This window comes from Eublepharis macularius, chromosome 3 (genome assembly GCF_028583425.1).
Source record: "Eublepharis macularius isolate TG4126 chromosome 3, MPM_Emac_v1.0, whole genome shotgun sequence".
Taxonomy (NCBI): Eukaryota; Metazoa; Chordata; class Lepidosauria; order Squamata; family Eublepharidae; genus Eublepharis; species Eublepharis macularius.
The window spans coordinates 53,489,467-53,506,162 of NC_072792.1; the positions used below are offsets into that span (position 1 = coordinate 53,489,467).

Consider the following 16,696-nt stretch of genomic DNA (forward strand, 5'->3'; position numbering starts at 1 on the left):
TTGGGGGGGGGGTGATAGTACTGTGGGAGCCTTCTTAGCCATTCTACAAGGTGGGAGCCACCCACAGAGAATGTAGATGAGTGGACTGTTGCTGATCTTACTGATTTTCATGCAGAAAACTTTGGAAGGTTCTTTTCAGACAAGACAACCAAACTACTGTAGCAGAGAGCAAAGAATCCCCCAGTAATTTGATCTGTAGTAGCAGGTATATGGACTGTAAATCTTTTCTCTTTGCCAAAGAGACTCTTTGTAGACCCTTAATTCAATTATTTGTAACTTTTTTTCCTCTGCAGAATTCAACTAAAGTTGCTCAGGTACCGTCTCCCTGGGGTACTAGTGGAAAGTAAGTTCCTTCTTCCACAATAGCATGCTAAATTCTCATTCTGCCACCCACTTCCAGCTGAAGTGTAAACCCTGAACAGTAATTGTACTTAAAATGTTTATTAATTTCCACCAAAGGGCTTGTGTTCCTGCGGATTCCGCCTTCCCTCTACAACCCCCTCCCCATTTTGCCTCTTGAAGGTCAATTGATGACCACCAGAAACAAAACTGGGGAGAGGACCCAGCGGAGGTGGCGGAAAGGGAAAGCTCTGCTCTGCCAGGTGTACTCTGCAAGCCAGGGCATGTAACTTGGGCTTGGAGCCAGACTTGTGTTTTTTGTCAGCAGAAGAGAACTTCCCGGCCTCCCTCCTCCCATGACACAGCCCATTGATCTCCACAAAATGCTACTCCTGGGGGGTGGGGGAGATGCTCATGAGGAATGGAATGAGGGGAGTCTGCAGTGGGAAGGGGAAACTGGTGGGAAAAGCCAAGTGAGGGCTGGACCCCAACCAGAGGATTGTTTCATGGAACAACAGCTAAGTGTGTGTTCAATATGGTGCTGCAGCAAACCCCAGTCCTCAGAAAACTCTGTGTATGGGTTGTGTGTGTGCGTTTTGAACATTTCTGTCATATTCACACTCTATATTTTTGTGTATACCTAAAGGCTTTTTAAATCTTAAAATGTACTGTATGAAAAGGATTTGGTTTGCTTCACTAGATTCTCCAGTGTGGATCATTTCTTCTTTTCTGGTCGCTGGGCAAAGCTATGGCTAGGGAGAAGGAGGGAAAGAATGATTCTTTGACATCAAAGCTGTTAATCCCTCTTTTTGTGTGGTCATGATTGCTATAATTCAAAAACAAAGAAAAAAAATAAGGAGCAATGGCTTTAGATGCAAAGAGTAATTAAGTGCTCCTCAGGCAAGGTAATAGGAGCTGACCAACAAAAGGAATACCGTGAACATACTGATGGATAGGAAAATGCTAAATTAATCTAAGAAACAAGCTGGCTTGAGGTAAGGAGGAAAATGTACAAGACTGAACCATCTCAATTGCGCTTTGCCAGTCCACACTACACAGGATGGCAATTTAATTGCATTTTAAGAAAAGAAATGGCCACAAATCATATTTGGAAAAGAGAGAGAGAAGCAACATGGAAAACACTGGAATGTAACAAGCTGTCAAGGACATCATCAAGATTCTCCATGAAGATCAAGTTAAATTATGTCCATTCCAAACTAAACAGCTACTGTAGAAGCAGTCAAGGACTGTTTTGTGGGCCTTGCTGTGAAATCTCTGTGTTAACAAAAACCACAAACATATTGTGACCCCTATAAAGCACTGTAAAAGAGCAATCAAGCTTGATCTCAAGGGAGAAGAACACAGAGCATCGGCAACACCTTTCTGAATGAACCCTTTATGTTTCATATTCCTTTATAAACTCTTGCTTTCAGGTATACGGGAACACCTTCTCCCCTTTCACCGAGCCCTTCTCCTGTGAGTTCTGTGGGGTCCCAAGGAAGCACTGGAACCCCTTCTCCGTCTTCCATAATCAGCATTCCACAGCGAATTCATCAGATGGCAGCCAATCACGTTAGTATTACCAACAGCATCTTGCACAGTTACGACTACTGGGATATGGCTGACAATCTTGCCAAGGAAAACCAAGGTATGTGAAGATAAAAGGACTGACTAAATCTGGAGAGCCGGGTTTGATTCCCCACTCCTCCACTTGAAGCCAGCTGGGTGACCTTGGGCTAGTAGTCACAGCTCTCTGGAACTCTCCCAGCCCCACCCACCTCACAGGGTGTTTGTTGTGGGGATTAATAACATACTTTGTAAACTGTTCTGAGTGGGTGTTAAGTTGTCCTGAAGAGCAGTATATAAATCAAATGTTGTTGTTGTTAAAACCATACATCCATTTTGACTAGCCCTTATGTCCAGCCATTTTGTATCTAGTCATGAAGCAGGTTGGAGTACTACCTGATTCTGCCACCTATTTGTCCTTAATTCTCATGCTGCTCAGAACATTTGCTTCTCAGCAGTGTAGCCTGAATGATTACAGAGAGAAGGGCCGTTTCCACACAGCTTACCTAATTCTGCAAAATAGTGAAATCTCGTGCGAAATCTCGCGAGAAGACAGTTATCACGCAAGAAGATGCAATAACAGTGTCTTCTTGCGAGATTTCGTGCGAGATTTCGTGCAAGATTTTGCAGAATAAGGTAAGCCGTCTGGAAACGGCCAAGGTTTCCAGTTAGGCTACTACTTCCAGGGAGCTGTGACCACCTGTACATCTTACCTTAAAGTATATCTTGTATTTTCCATTTGGTATATATTTACTGCTTATCAATTCTGCTATGCCCAGTCTAGGCTATATGGGAATATCCAGTTTTCCAGTATTCTGTATATGCATGTACTGACATGATAAAGTATCTGTATTTGGTCCCAAATCTGGCTAACTTAGTCATGAATGACTCATTGAAACCAAGAAACCAATTAGTGATTATTAGCTCAAGGTTTGTTGCTTTCAGATGGGTTTAGTCATGTTTAGCTGGATCAGGAGGCCTCTTAAAATCAGAGAATTAGTAGCAAATAATTTGGTGAACTGCTGAACTGAGGGCTAGTGTAGATACTGGCTAGAACAGGGGTTCCCAATGAGTTGGCCATGCCACCATTGCACCCACCAACACCTTTCCTGATGCACGCCAAGTGTTTTTAAAAAGTGGGTGGGGCCAGATGAGGCTTTTGCCAAGCATGGTTTCTGATTGCTCATTGGAGATTTGATTGGCTGTGCAGATTTTTTAAAAAATTTGCTTTGGCAGAAGCTCCTTCTGCAGCACAAGGATCTTCCCTGTGTGACGGAAGGTAAGCTGTAGCAGCCATTTTGTGGCTGTGCCCATCACATGTTTCAGAATTCAAATGTGCCCACAGACTCAAAAAGGTTTGGGACCCCTGGGCTAGAATGTTGGACAAGGACCAGAGGTATCTGTGTTCAAATCCCCACTCAGGGCTTTTCCACATAGTCAACATACAGCGGGTTTTCTGGTTATTCAGTCTGCAGGGATTGGATTTGGTTTGGGCTTCTGTAATTCTGCACCTGAGGAAAATGAACCAAAGTGGTGTCTGGTTTTTCCCCCTGCACTTAGGAAAATTCCCCATTTTTCATTGGGGCTTTCTGGAAGATGTTAATAATTTCATCATTTTCATAATTGTAGGCATCTCCTCTTTTTTTCTGCATGCATTATAATGTTATAACATTTGGACTACCAGTTGCCCCCCAGTAACAGGCAATCTCCTGGGGGTTTCCCCAACTGCAGTCTCCCGCCCAGCACTGGCCCTCCCCGCCCAGCACCTGCCCGATTCTGGCCACTTCGGACCCTAAATGGGCCTAAAATAGTACCAAAATGGCCTGGAATGGGCCACTGCTGGGTAGGGGAACCTAAATGGGCCCAAAATGGCCAAAATCAGGGCTGAAACAGCCTGGATTGGCCACTGCCAGGCTGCCCATCAGTAGTGTGATCCTAGCTGTTTCAGCCCCGATTCTGGCCATTTTGGGCCCTAAATGGGCCCAAAATGGTGAAACAGCACTGAAACAGCCTGGATCAGGGCCGAACTGGCCTGAATCGGGTCGCTGCCAGGCAGGGGAACCCTCCCTGGCCCGGCACTGGCCCAATCCTGTCCATTTCAGCCCCGATCTGAGCCATTTTGTCACCATTTTGAGCCCATTTGGGGTCCAAAACAGCCCGCATTGAGGCCAAAATGGCCAGGATCAGGCCAGTGCTGGGAAGGGGAACCTTCCCCTGCCCAGCAGCAGCCCGATCCAGGCTGTTTTGGGCCTGTTCCAGGCCCAAAATGGCCAAAATAGTCCATTTTAAAAATACTCACGTGACACAAGTCACGTGAGTATTTTAAAGAGCTGCTGGAACACCATTCTGGGGCGTTCCAGCTCAAAAAAAGCCCTGACTTTTTTTCAGTAAGGAAAGCTGAAGGACAAAAGTGGGAGGAAAGGGGGGAGGGAGTGGTTGGACATTAGCGTTTAGCTAATCAGTGTGCAGAAAAATAAAAGGGCGGGTGAAAAGACAGGCCAGAGCTTGCACTGAAGAAAAAATTCTGCACATCCAATAAAGCGTTTTCACTTTTAAAAATGGGGATATGTGCACAGGGGAAAAAATGCAAAGAAAGCCAGGGAAAACCAATTCTGCAACAGATGCAAACTTTTCACCTTACAGAACTCAGAAGAGTAAGGGAAGCATTTTGAACACTGAACCGATGTAATTTAACTGTGCGGAATACCCCTCAGCCATGAAACCGACACCAGTTCCTATGTCTGAACTTAAGTTACTACACAAAAGAAAAAAACAACCACCCTAAGATTCCATTAGAAGATAACACAAGCCTCCATTAAAGCTTTTGCCTATAAACTGAACTTGGACAACTTTCACAATGTGTTATGTGCATTATTGTTGTTTTTTTTAACCCCTTAGATTTCTTTAATGATTTGGATGCACTGATGGGACCTGTTACCTTGCACAGCAGTATGGAGCACCTGGTTCAGTACACACAACAAGGACTACATTGGATAAGGAGTAGGGCTCAGTTGTGATAGCGATGGTGTGCCGCTTTCCTGGACACTAGACTCTCCCACAGACAATTCAGTTATTCTAGACACTGTGCTACAGAAATACTCAACAACAGCATTGCTTCAAACAAGTGTGAATATTTCTTCTGATGCAAAACAATATTTTTTCAGAGTGCAGAAACAGATGCGTATGCAATGTTTGTCTCTTCTGATGCTTTTTCTCCAATTTAGCTCTTCTGTAAAGAAGGTGACATAAGTGTGTTGTCATGCACACACACCACATACACACACTCTGTCCTTCAGTACTTAGAAAACTAAACCTGAACTTAGTAGGTTGATTTAACCAAGTACAACAAGACATGCTATCTCAATTCTGGAAAGCATTTTCCACCAGACTTTTAAATGCATTCATAAATACCCACTTAACTGTAACTTTGGAAGAGATGTGGTTTCTTGAATTAGGCCAAGTGTAAATTCTCTGTATCAAAGCATTTTTTTTTGTACCTTACATTGGAAGAGGGATGGGCACCTTCTGTATTTGTAGAGTCCATTCTGTTATCCAGACAATGAAGGACCTGTGGTCCAGAAGTTAATTTTCCATGCAGTCTCTCTCTCACACACACACACCCCATGAGATCAGCTCCTTAGATAATAATGGGGGTAGAATGTAACAATCACAGTAAAAGCTTCCATATAATGGAGCACATGCATCCAGGCATAACAGCATTATTTTCAAATGTGTATTTATATATTGTGTACATACTGACTACAAAATCAAAAAGAAAGATGCAGCATTAAAGTAAAATGATTTCCTTATGAGTGAAACCATGGGCAATTTTTTCCATACCTTGATTAAAATGTGTTAGGGCCATCAGAAACCAAAAAAAAATTGTATCTAGAGCCAGATATAGCTTACAGGCGTCAATCCTTTTACTAAAGCAAAAGGGTGAGTGGCAATGGAACAGTATCGAAACCAAAAGATTGTATAAAATAGATTACACATCATATGAATTTTTGAAAATCATTTTGATTTTTTAAAGCTTTTCTGTAATATTTAATATAGTATACTAAGTAAACAATCTTTTAAAATGGTAGAGTGAAAATGCAAAATAGAGGATTGGACAAAGTGTTTCCTTTTATCAAAAACAAAATATCATAACAAGATGTAGCTGAATGAGCCAAGAAAGAAGTTCTACAATGTGTGTTTCTCCATCAAGGAGCACATATATTTTTAATGTACATTTCCGTAAAGTAGCTTATCTGCAGTGTATTTGACATTCAGTTCTCTATCTGGGAAGCTGTAGTTGCTACTTTCTGTTACTAACGCAGCTTCCTATCATATTCCTGTTCTTTTAACTATGCTTTCATATTTTCATAGTTAAACATTGTCTTCAGTGCCTGCTGACAGATTATTAAACTAAGAAAATTACTCTAGCAATAATTAATTTTAATAGCAATTGGAATAAGTCACATCAGCTGACATATCCTTGATAATTTTTTAAGTAATAATAGTGTTGTGGCACCTTAAAGGCTAATCGTTTTCTTGTAACGTAAGCTTTCGTGGGCTTCACCTCTTTGGGTCAGATACATGGAATGCTCACGTAAAGGGCACGTACTTACATTCACAGTACAATGGGAAGAATGTCAGAGGGAGAATGCAACCAATGATCAAGTAAAGTACAAGAGAGAACACTAAGTGTGTCCATTCTATGCAGAGCGCACAAATGAAAGCAGAATCTTTTTGTGTCTATTTGACCAATATAATTTAACGTTTTAATTCTAATTCTGAAATACTGTTCAGATTTGGTTTGTATTTTAAATCACAAAGCTTTAATCTTTTCAGTCACATTGGATTCCTTAGTGCTAACTTTAGAAAAAGGAACTTAAAATCAGGGCCATACTGAGAAATGTGTTGTGTGTCCAAGCCTTTTTTGTTTTGTTTGTTGCTAATATGCACACTTAGCTAGAACTTCGTTGGTTTTGGCACTTCAGTTTCCAAAGGACATTTTTTTCAACTGAACGCTGGCTTGCTTTTTGACAGTGAACACTCTCAAAACAAAAAATTAAGTTCAGAAACACACAGGATTCTCCCCAAGAAGTACATATAATTTATTTAGATTTCAGCCCAAGTTTTCAGATTCTTGCCTATTTATTTTATTCATTTATTTAAAGCATTTGTATGTAACCTTTCCACCAAAGTTAGGGTCCCCAAGGCTTATGATGTTTACAAGACCCATAGAGACTCTCTAGATACAACATATTGTCTAACATTACATCCTATTAAAGGATGTGAAATAATTTAAACTGATTTACTTAAAAAGAACTGACAGTTGGTTACTATGTGGTCAACTTTCTTATAGTCTAAAATGAACAGTAGCTATATTAAAATAAGGGACATGTTACTGATAGTGCAGTCCTAAACAGAGTTACACCTAAGCCCATTGGTTTCAATGGATTTGGAAAGGTGTAAGACTGCCATCCTCAGCAGGTCTACTCAGAATTCTGCTCAAGTTTATTCAGTGGGGCTTACTTCCAGGAAAGTATTCTTAGGATGGCACTGTAAGTATGTTTAGGATTGCACTGTGAGTGAAAATCCAATGGGTCACACTGATAGAGCAAGTGAAAGAAGGGCTTAAAATCAAGCAGATGCTTAAGTATAATTGAATGTTAATTGCCTGCTGCTCTCTGCTTATGAAAAACTGGCATCATTCTACTGGAGTGGCTTTGACTAGAATTATCTTGGTTATCTGAGCTATTTTAATGCTGTTATTCTGACAAATAAAACCTAGTGGGGTGTTCTGTAAACTTTCTCTTATTGTTTTTAAAACCATTTGGCCCTAATATATTCTTATAAATTCTGAATGATATAAAGGCTGCTTTGCTTGTTATCAAACAACTATGTGCATTTGTAGCCTTATTAGATCATACCAGCTGCCCTATGGAATCAAGGCCTTTTTGTAAGAACATAAATGTGTATATACAGCATAGATAATTCATACCATATAACGGTCTGAAAAATAACATTTTTGTACTTACAGAGAAAAGTATTCTATGCTCACATCACTTCTGAGTATAGTAATTGTAGCAAAATTAAGTTAGCAAGTCATTGCTTATGTTGATGTAGCCCCACTAATGCAGGTGGACTTCATTACTTGGGCTATCAACAATCAGATGGCGCCAGTGTAAATTATCAGAAAATTTCGTCTTAATATGTAGAGCAAATTAGGTGTGAGTATCTTACATTTGGAACTGTACGTTAACATTTGGATGTAATTTTCCACATATTATTCAAGCTACAGATACAGCTTTCCATTATCAAAAAGGCAGGGCTTCTTTAAAAAAGGAAAACTAACATTCAGTCTTGACCAATAATATCCTTGATACATCTGTTCACAAAACTGCAGTAGTCAATAAGCCTTAACATATGTATAGCATGTTGACTTTTTTAAACACCACATTTTTAATCAGAAGGAAGCTATAATTTGCAAACTGACCTGGATTAAGCATCCCTCACTCTGCTAAGTAGTAGATCTGAACTTATGATTCATAATAGTAAGCAATCATAATTGAATTTGCAGCCATTTAACAAAATGATTTAAAACAACAACAGTGAAGGTATTAACTCTTCTGAATTTTGAAGGTCATTGATCCGTATTATAATCAACAACAAGACTATGGTCGTTTTCACACATCTTTAAAATAGTGCAAGACTCACCAAACGCTGGCAGCTTTGTAGCGTGATTTCTGATGTCACCTGGATGCAAGCAGTTATGAGGGTGCCACGAAAACGGCATCATGACAGAGTAACGTCAGAAATTGCACAATGAGGCCACCAGTGTTCAATGAGTCTTGCACTTTTTTAAAGACATATGAAAATGGCCTATATTCTGTTCCTATACATATTGCATCTTTAGTTAATCCTCTTAATTTAAAGAGGACTTTCCCCTATAATTCTTGAAGAATTTCTGTTTCAAACAGTGTTTCTGTTTCAAAGAAAAATGTATACAGAGCTTATAAACAAACTCTTAATCTGTGCTCAGTCACAGTGGTGCACATGCAATATGATAAGCTGCTCACTTGTGGCATGTAATAAGGAAAATTTTACCATGGATCTGCTACCAATTGGAAATGATGGATGCAACAGACCATTGTACTTCCACAATTTTACATGTGCTGTGTAGTAAATTGCTAGCCATTCAGTATCTGCTAAGATCCCCAGAGATCCCCAACTTTTTTGAGCCTGTGCGCACCTTTGAATCCTGACACAGGGTGATGGGTACCACCATTGAATAGTGGGCAAAGGAGGTGGAGCCAACCACAAAATGTCAGGGAGTGAGGTTATGCATCATTCTAATAGTAACTCTTCAACATTTCAGACAGAAGTGATGCTTAGCAGTACGCCTTTTAAAATGCAAGACATTTTCTTGCATACACAAAGCCTACCTTCAGTCACGCAATGAAGATCCTTTTTAGGGTTACCAGTCATCCAGTGGTGGTGGGCGATCCCCTGCTACCAGCTTCCATCCCTTCTACCTCTCACCTTGCGTCGGGGGTGGGGGTGGGGAACACAGGAACAGGGGTGGTAACACTGGATTTTCAGTAAAAACTGGCCCTCAGTGTGACCTGTCACTTCTGTGTTTTGCTGGGAATTACATCATTCCAAGTGCAACATGGAAGCATTCTGGAGCATACTGCTCTTCTAGACAGATTAGTGTCTCACTCAGAGGAGTGAACAAGGTCAGTATTATTATCAGGGGTCATTTCGTAGAAAAAGAGCTGGAGGCATATGCCACGCCTCTTGCCATCACCGGAAGTGTGTCATTAGTATAGCTGATTTGCATATGCCACATCCCCTGACATCACCTATTCTGGCTGTTTTGGACCCAATCCTGGCCATTCAGGGCCGAAATTGGGCCCAAAATGGCAAAAGGGGGCTGAAAATGGCTGAAAAGGGGCCCAAAATGGTCAGGATCAGGCTGCTGATGAGCGGGAGAGTGATCCACCACCCGTCAGAGGCCCGATCCAGGCCATTTCAGCCCAAATCCAAGCCAAAACAGGCCCAAAACGGCTGAGAGTCAGGTGGGTGGGGCTACCTGCCATGTGACCTCTTTGGGGAACTGCATTCCTGTGTGTTCCCCTTCGAAATGAGCCCTGATGATTATTATCCCCACAGCTGGGGCTGAGAGAAGTAGCTTACCCAAGGCCACCTAGTGAGTTCAAGGCAGTAGTGAGATTCAAACCAGCAGAGTGCTGATTCACAACTCAGCAACTTAACCACTATGCTGCAGCAGCAGTAATTAGCTGGAAGGGGAAGGTGGCATGGTATAGCCTGATCTCATCCAATCTCAAAAGCTAAGCAGGTTCGGTACTTGGATGAGGGACTACCGTATAAGACTCTGCAGAGGAAGGCAATAGCAAACCACCTCTGCTTCTCACTTGCCTTGGAAGTCCTTTTACTAGGCTCGCCATAAGTCAGTTGCAACTTGGTGGCACATACAGATGTAGTAATTAGCTGTTTTCCACCCAGTTAGTTAAGTTTTCTCTTCCAGCAAATCTGTAAGTACTCATTTACAGAAGCACTGGAGCATTTTGTAACTTCTTGGAAAACCTATGTGTTGCAACCATGCCCATAACAGACCAATTGTGTGGCTTCTGCCTCATGTGGCATGCACTGGCAATTGCTGAAAAAGAGATTGTGATGGCATGCCAAAAACCCAATAACCCAATGCAGACATTGATGCTTATGAACAACACACCATGTGTGGCCTGCAGAGTTCTTAATGTGGTCTCAATTTTGTTAACGCGATTCTGATTTCATGGCTTTGGGGAATCTTTTGGGGTACATAGCTGTTACAGAAAGGTGGCTGTGGCTGCAATCCTAAGGCCACTTTCCTGGTAGTAAGCCCCATTGAAGAAAATGGGACTTACCTCTGAGTAGACCTGCTGCTGGATTTTCTAACTTAAATGCATTCATACTACCCCTACATGCAGGTTTTTCAAGCATTTTCCATGTACTCATGTAAGAAAAGAGATTGGTCTGACCTATGACCAGCTCACTAAGATGCTATGCTTTTCCAGCATGTAGCCCCATTCATCTTCAGACAAATGTTACATGGATTAATGTAACATGGGAGCCCAGATCATGGCTTGCAACAGTTCCTGTGATCACAGTAGCACCTTCTCCAAAGGCCACAATCACATAAATTATAATCAGCTCTGTATGAGATCATTATCACTGCAAAATCTTATCCACGCTCTGTGCATAGTGCTTTTATGCAGAAAAAAAATCTTGTGAAAATTTACCCCCATTTACATTTGTTCCATTTTCTCTGTGTCCATAATTAATTCTGTGTGCCAAGGCAGACATAACAATCCTACCAGCTTTTAACCAATTCTTGTTTATACTTGTAATTTATTTCCATTTCTTTCTCCATTATGTACAGGAATCAATTGTTTCATATGTATGGCTTTTATCTCAGTGTCAGAACTGTTATGAAGAAACAGAGCAATAGAATGCTGCACTTTTCCATGGGTTTTGTACCTTTCTGCAAGTAGCATCAAGACAGTCCTCCTGTCCATGTTATTACAACAGGCTTATTTCTATTGCTTACAATAATTGAGCAATGTAATAAACTGGATTATCTTGTACAGTAATTTATGCTGTAAAATATGTACATATCGATATATATTGTAGCATTTTTAATGGTTTGAAGTGCTTTATTTATTGGATCCATTGGCATTTCCTCCCAGTCTACATGGGTGTTCCAAAGGTAACATTAATACTCAGTGTACAGCGTGAGCAGCTATCTTGCTGTTACTTTCCAAATCACTTTTGTAGTTATGAAGAACTATTTATGTGAGATTAATTTGAAGCTATGGCTCCTGCATTGTGATCACTTTGGAGAGATTTAGAATTTACACCATAACTAATTTAAGTAATACCAGCAATGTCGATGTCCTTCCAAATAATATATAGCCAATTATGAAAGAAGCTAATAATACATCATAGCATAATGCTCAGAATCATGCATTTTATGTTATGAAAACACACAGCAAATGCATTCCCATTTTGTCTCTTTGACACCAAAAACAGGAGTTTGTTAATACTAAAACAAATTTATAGGAAGTCCCTGCTATTTCATTTTTGAAGCAATATCAATGAGGCTGAAATGGTATATCCCCCAAAAGTCATTTATGTTTTTACCGAGACCATGAGCAAGCTGGGTCCCTTCATCCCCTGCATGCTACTTATATAACCTATTTCCTTTGTAAGAACTACAGAAGATGTAAGTGGCTTGTAGCTTCCAGGGAGTTTTATCTGAGCCAAGCATGTGATGGATAAGGGGAGCTAACTTGCTAGCTTGGTCCCCACCCCACCCTGCCCAAGTTTGGGAATGAAAATTACAGGATGTATGTGCAATGTCTATCCTATTCTGCCTCCTGTCAAGTATTAAACTAGTTTACATAGGTCAGCTGTTGTATTTATTCTGTCATGTTTACAAAATAATCCATCAGACCCATTTCAGGACAAAAAAGAACAGTGTGAGAGGTTTGTTTGTTGATAGCTCTGTTACATAGTTTAAGTTCATGTGTATAAAGTGATGAAATTATTGACAAAGATCGCTTTGCTGTTTGAAAATGTTTCTGTTTCTACCATTCATATAAAACTTGTGTAGCACAGTTGCTGGAATGGTGAAAAATCCTACTGTAATGTAACAGAATGAGCCTTAAGGATTTGTTTTTTAAAAAGCACTTTTATATTAAAAAGTTAATATTAATTCATCAATAAGATTACTTTTTTATGTGAAAATAAACCATGAACTCAACCCCTTTGCATCTCAGTTTTGTCTTACCCTTGTCTTATTGAAAGCATCCTTCACAATTAACAATTCTGCATTTTGTTGTGTGGCTGCTGTTGTCAGACCCTGTTACTAAACCCCAAGTCAGTCCAGATAGAGATGCAGTCATGAGAAATTATGCTGCATAACCAGAAACACTTAAACGGGCCCTATAGGCTAGGAAATGTGGATGATTTTGCATGGAGTGTTAAACTGAAGTCAGCTGCGTGTTTCACATTTATTCACAACACTTTCTAAGTGAGGGACTTGGATTGTCATTGTTATTTGTTTTACTTGACTTTTAGAGCCTGTACTTGTAGAGCTAAGCATTGCTACCCTCTCCCCTAAACCACGAGTCTAATTCTGAAATACTTACACTACGTTTTAATTTTGCTTCTGTGCTGTCTTGTTTGGGTACTTGGGTTAGCTGCATTCTCCTCTCTTTTAAACCCCCTCCTTTTTGTCTGTTTCCATATAATTGCTCTTCTCTTCTAATTTTCTGCTCCCTTATTTTATGAAAACAATGGCTGAAAGAGCCATAAAACATATAAATAATTAGCCTCTATATGCTGTGAATAATGTCTTACTGGAATTAGAAGGGGAAATCCAATCTCTTCTTGCCAAGGGTGCCATCCAATAGCTGTAGGGCACTGATGCCAAATCTGTTTTTTTTCTCCAGGTTTTCTTTTTGGTACCTAAAAAGGATTGGGGTCTCCACTCCATCCTAGATTTGAGAAATTTAAACTTCTGTCTCAAAGTGTCAGAATTCAAAATTATTACCCTTTCTTTTGTGCTTCCCTTTTTGACCTCTGATGATTGGTTTGTGGTCCTTGAGCTCAAGGATGCGTATTTTCATGTATCCATCAAAAGAGAACACAGAAAATACCTCTGCTTTCTTTATCAAAACACACCATGTTTTCTTTCGGCCTGTCTACCACACCCAAAGTGTATGGCACCTGTTGTAGCATACCTTCAGAATGCAGGGACGTTCTATATTCCCATATTTAGATGACTGGCTGATCTCAGCCCCATCTAAACATAAACTATTCAGTGACATGTCTCCTGTGGTGAACACTTGTTTATGTCTGGGGCTAGTGATTAATTTTAAAATGTCTAAACTTGAACCTTCTCAAACAGTTGCTTACATTGGAGCTATTTTAGATGCAACATATGGAAGGGCCACCTTACCACTTGACAGAGGACACGCTTTCAAATATTTGGTGACTTTGTTCTCTAAAAACGATCAATCAATTGGGAGAATACAGAGGCTGTTAAGCCTCATAGCAGCCACCACGGCTATAGTATCATTTGCAAGGCTGAATATGTGTGCCTTACAAAATTGGTTCATGAGGAACTTTAAGGTGTCTTTGCATTACTCTAGCCTCAGATTCTCAATTCCAAGGCAAGTTTTGAAATCCCTTTTATGTAGGAGCAGGGATTAAAACCTTTTTAGAGGTGTTCCCTTCAGCACAAAGGAGCACCGTGTCAAGGTGATGACTGATGCTTTGTCTCAAGGATGGGGTGCCTACTGTGGTTCTTTAAGTATACAAGATCTATGATCTGTTGGGGAGCAAGCTTTAATTTATTAAAGCACATTTAATTTATCAAACACATTTATTAATGTGTTGGAACTTAGAACCATTTGCTTTGCTCTTGTCTCATTCACAGTTTTTCTTTGAGACACGGAGCTGCAGATCCAGACTGACAACACCACAGCTATGTATTACATCAACAAAAAAGGGGACACAGCATCCTTGACTCTTTGTGTGGAGGTCATGGCTAGGGGTATGAGATTCGGGTTTCCGATTCGGGTTTCCAATTCAGGATAAATACTCAAATCAGACCCGATTTGTAAATACTTGGGATTTCTGAATCAGGCCTAGCATGCTGGCCCCAATTCAGATATAGAGATGGGTACGATCCGCATTACGATAGAAAAAACCCACAATAATGGCGATCACGCAATCGGGACCCAGCAGATCGTGCTCAGGCACGGCCAACGATCCAGTGGTCGAGATGGGGGCTGGATCGGGGCTTGATCGGGGAGATCTTGCTCAGATCGGGAAACCAGACACTCAGGCACCAGCAATCTATTCCCCTGGCAACAGAGCCAGGGGAATGCCTGAGCTGTGTTTGCCCTCCTTCTGTCGCCCTGGAAAGCCGAATGGAAGCCCAGCTTGCCTTGATCAGTAGGGCTTCCTTCCAACCACAGAGCAGCAAAGCAGTCACCAGCTGGGAGAAGACACCCAAGGGAGGGAGGGGGAAGGGGGTGTTCTTTAGCCATAGGCACTCCAATCATCCCTGCAAACCCTGAGAGGCAGCTCTGACGGCCAAACACAGACAGCCAAACACAAACACAGATGCCACCGGCATCAGCCACCGTTCCTGTATCACTGGGAACAGTGGGGCACCCCTCCGCTTTTGCCTCCACAATCCATGATCCACGGATCGGAAACGAGAGATGATCGGTTTGGATCGTTAATTCGGGATCGGCGCCGGCACCAATTCATGATCAGCTTGATTGGTATTTTGGGGGGGATCATGCCCACCTCTATTCAGAAATACTGAATCAAAGCTTCCCAAAGCAATTCGGGTCACTAAAGGAAGCTTCAGGGCATTTTCCGCAGGCCAGCTGAAGTTTAAAGGGCCCTTTCCCTGCCGCTTGCAGGATTGGAACCCCCCCACCCCACGGGCCAGCTGGAATATGGAAAGGGCCCTTTCCTCCTGCTTTCAAGTGGCAGGGAAAGGGCCCCTTAAACTTCAGCTGGCCCTTGGGTGGAATCCCCCTGCGTGGGCCAGCTGAAGCACAGGAAGTCCTGCCGCCGCTTATGTCACCTGATGGGAGGGGGGAGAGAACCCCCCTCCTCCTCCTCCCATTGAGTACAATATGTGGTGGGGCAGGAAGTTTCAGTGTGCACTGAATGTTCACAGAGCATACCAAAGCAGGGCAATAAGCGGTTTCTGAAGCACCTTGCCACTTTGGAAATCTCTTATTTCCCATTCTTTTCCCCACTTTGGGAATTCCAAAGTGGGAAAACCAAATCTTTCTGTCCCTGCACACCCCTAGCCACAGCCATCTGAAATTGGGCAATATCCAACGTGTCTCTGCATACCATCCACATTGTGGGCTCGGATAACTCCAGAGCAGATATTCTAAGCAGAGTTCTGAGTTCCAATCACAAACAGACTGTGAACAATACCTATTTGAAAACCCGTTTTCAATATATGGGGTATTCCTGCAGTAGACCTGTTTGCAACTGCTGTCAATACCAAGACACCGATATTTTGTTCCATGGCAGGGAGCGATCTATAGGAGACACATTCCAGCTTACATAGACGTGTCAACTATTTTACTTACCTGGCAGGGGAGACACCATGATCACTATTTTACATGTTCGCACCAATTCGTCTTGTGTCAAAAGTAATCTGCAAAATAGAGAGGGACAATTCAGATTGTATGCTTGTAACTCCCTTCTGGCCAGACAAATTTGGCTGCCAAAGTTACTAGAGCTGTCTAGACAGACCTACATTTCACTCCCACTAGTGCTGGACATTCTTCTGTGGGGAACATTATTCCACCACAAACCCAACAAGCTACATCCAACAGAATGGCGAATTCACCCCAGACCCTAAACTTCTCTGTAGCAGTACAAAATGCCTTGATGAATGCTAGGAGACCCTCAACCAGAAGGTCTTATAGGGGCAAGTGGAATCGGTTTCCTGAATGGGCACATAATAGAGGCATCTCTGCTGCCGATTGCCCTTTACCAGGCAACTATGATTACCTGTGCAGTTTAAAAGCAACTGGTCTGGCCACGTCTCTAAAGGTGCACTTAGCGGACATTTCTGCCTTCCATGTACAAGTGAAGGGCAGAACGGTATTCTCTCACCAACAGTCTCTCCAATTTCTGAAAGGAATGTTTAATCTTTACCCCCCACCTCCTGTACCACCTATGGTTC

General features: G+C 41.7%; 1 protein-coding gene across 1 annotated transcript in view; it reads left to right on the top strand.

Moving 5' to 3' along the window:
• Window positions 1-5,810, top strand: part of AFF3 (ALF transcription elongation factor 3) — a 357,914-nt gene extending 352,104 nt beyond the window's left edge. Inside the window, exons 19-21 of the mRNA XM_054974372.1 lie at window positions 294-343; window positions 1,773-1,987; window positions 4,804-5,810. Coding sequence (XP_054830347.1) covers window positions 294-343; window positions 1,773-1,987; window positions 4,804-4,922 — 384 coding nt within the window. The 3' untranslated portion in view covers window positions 4,923-5,810. The remainder of the gene's footprint in view (window positions 1-293; window positions 344-1,772; window positions 1,988-4,803) is intronic.
• The last annotated feature ends 10,886 nt before the right edge of the window (window positions 5,811-16,696 follow it).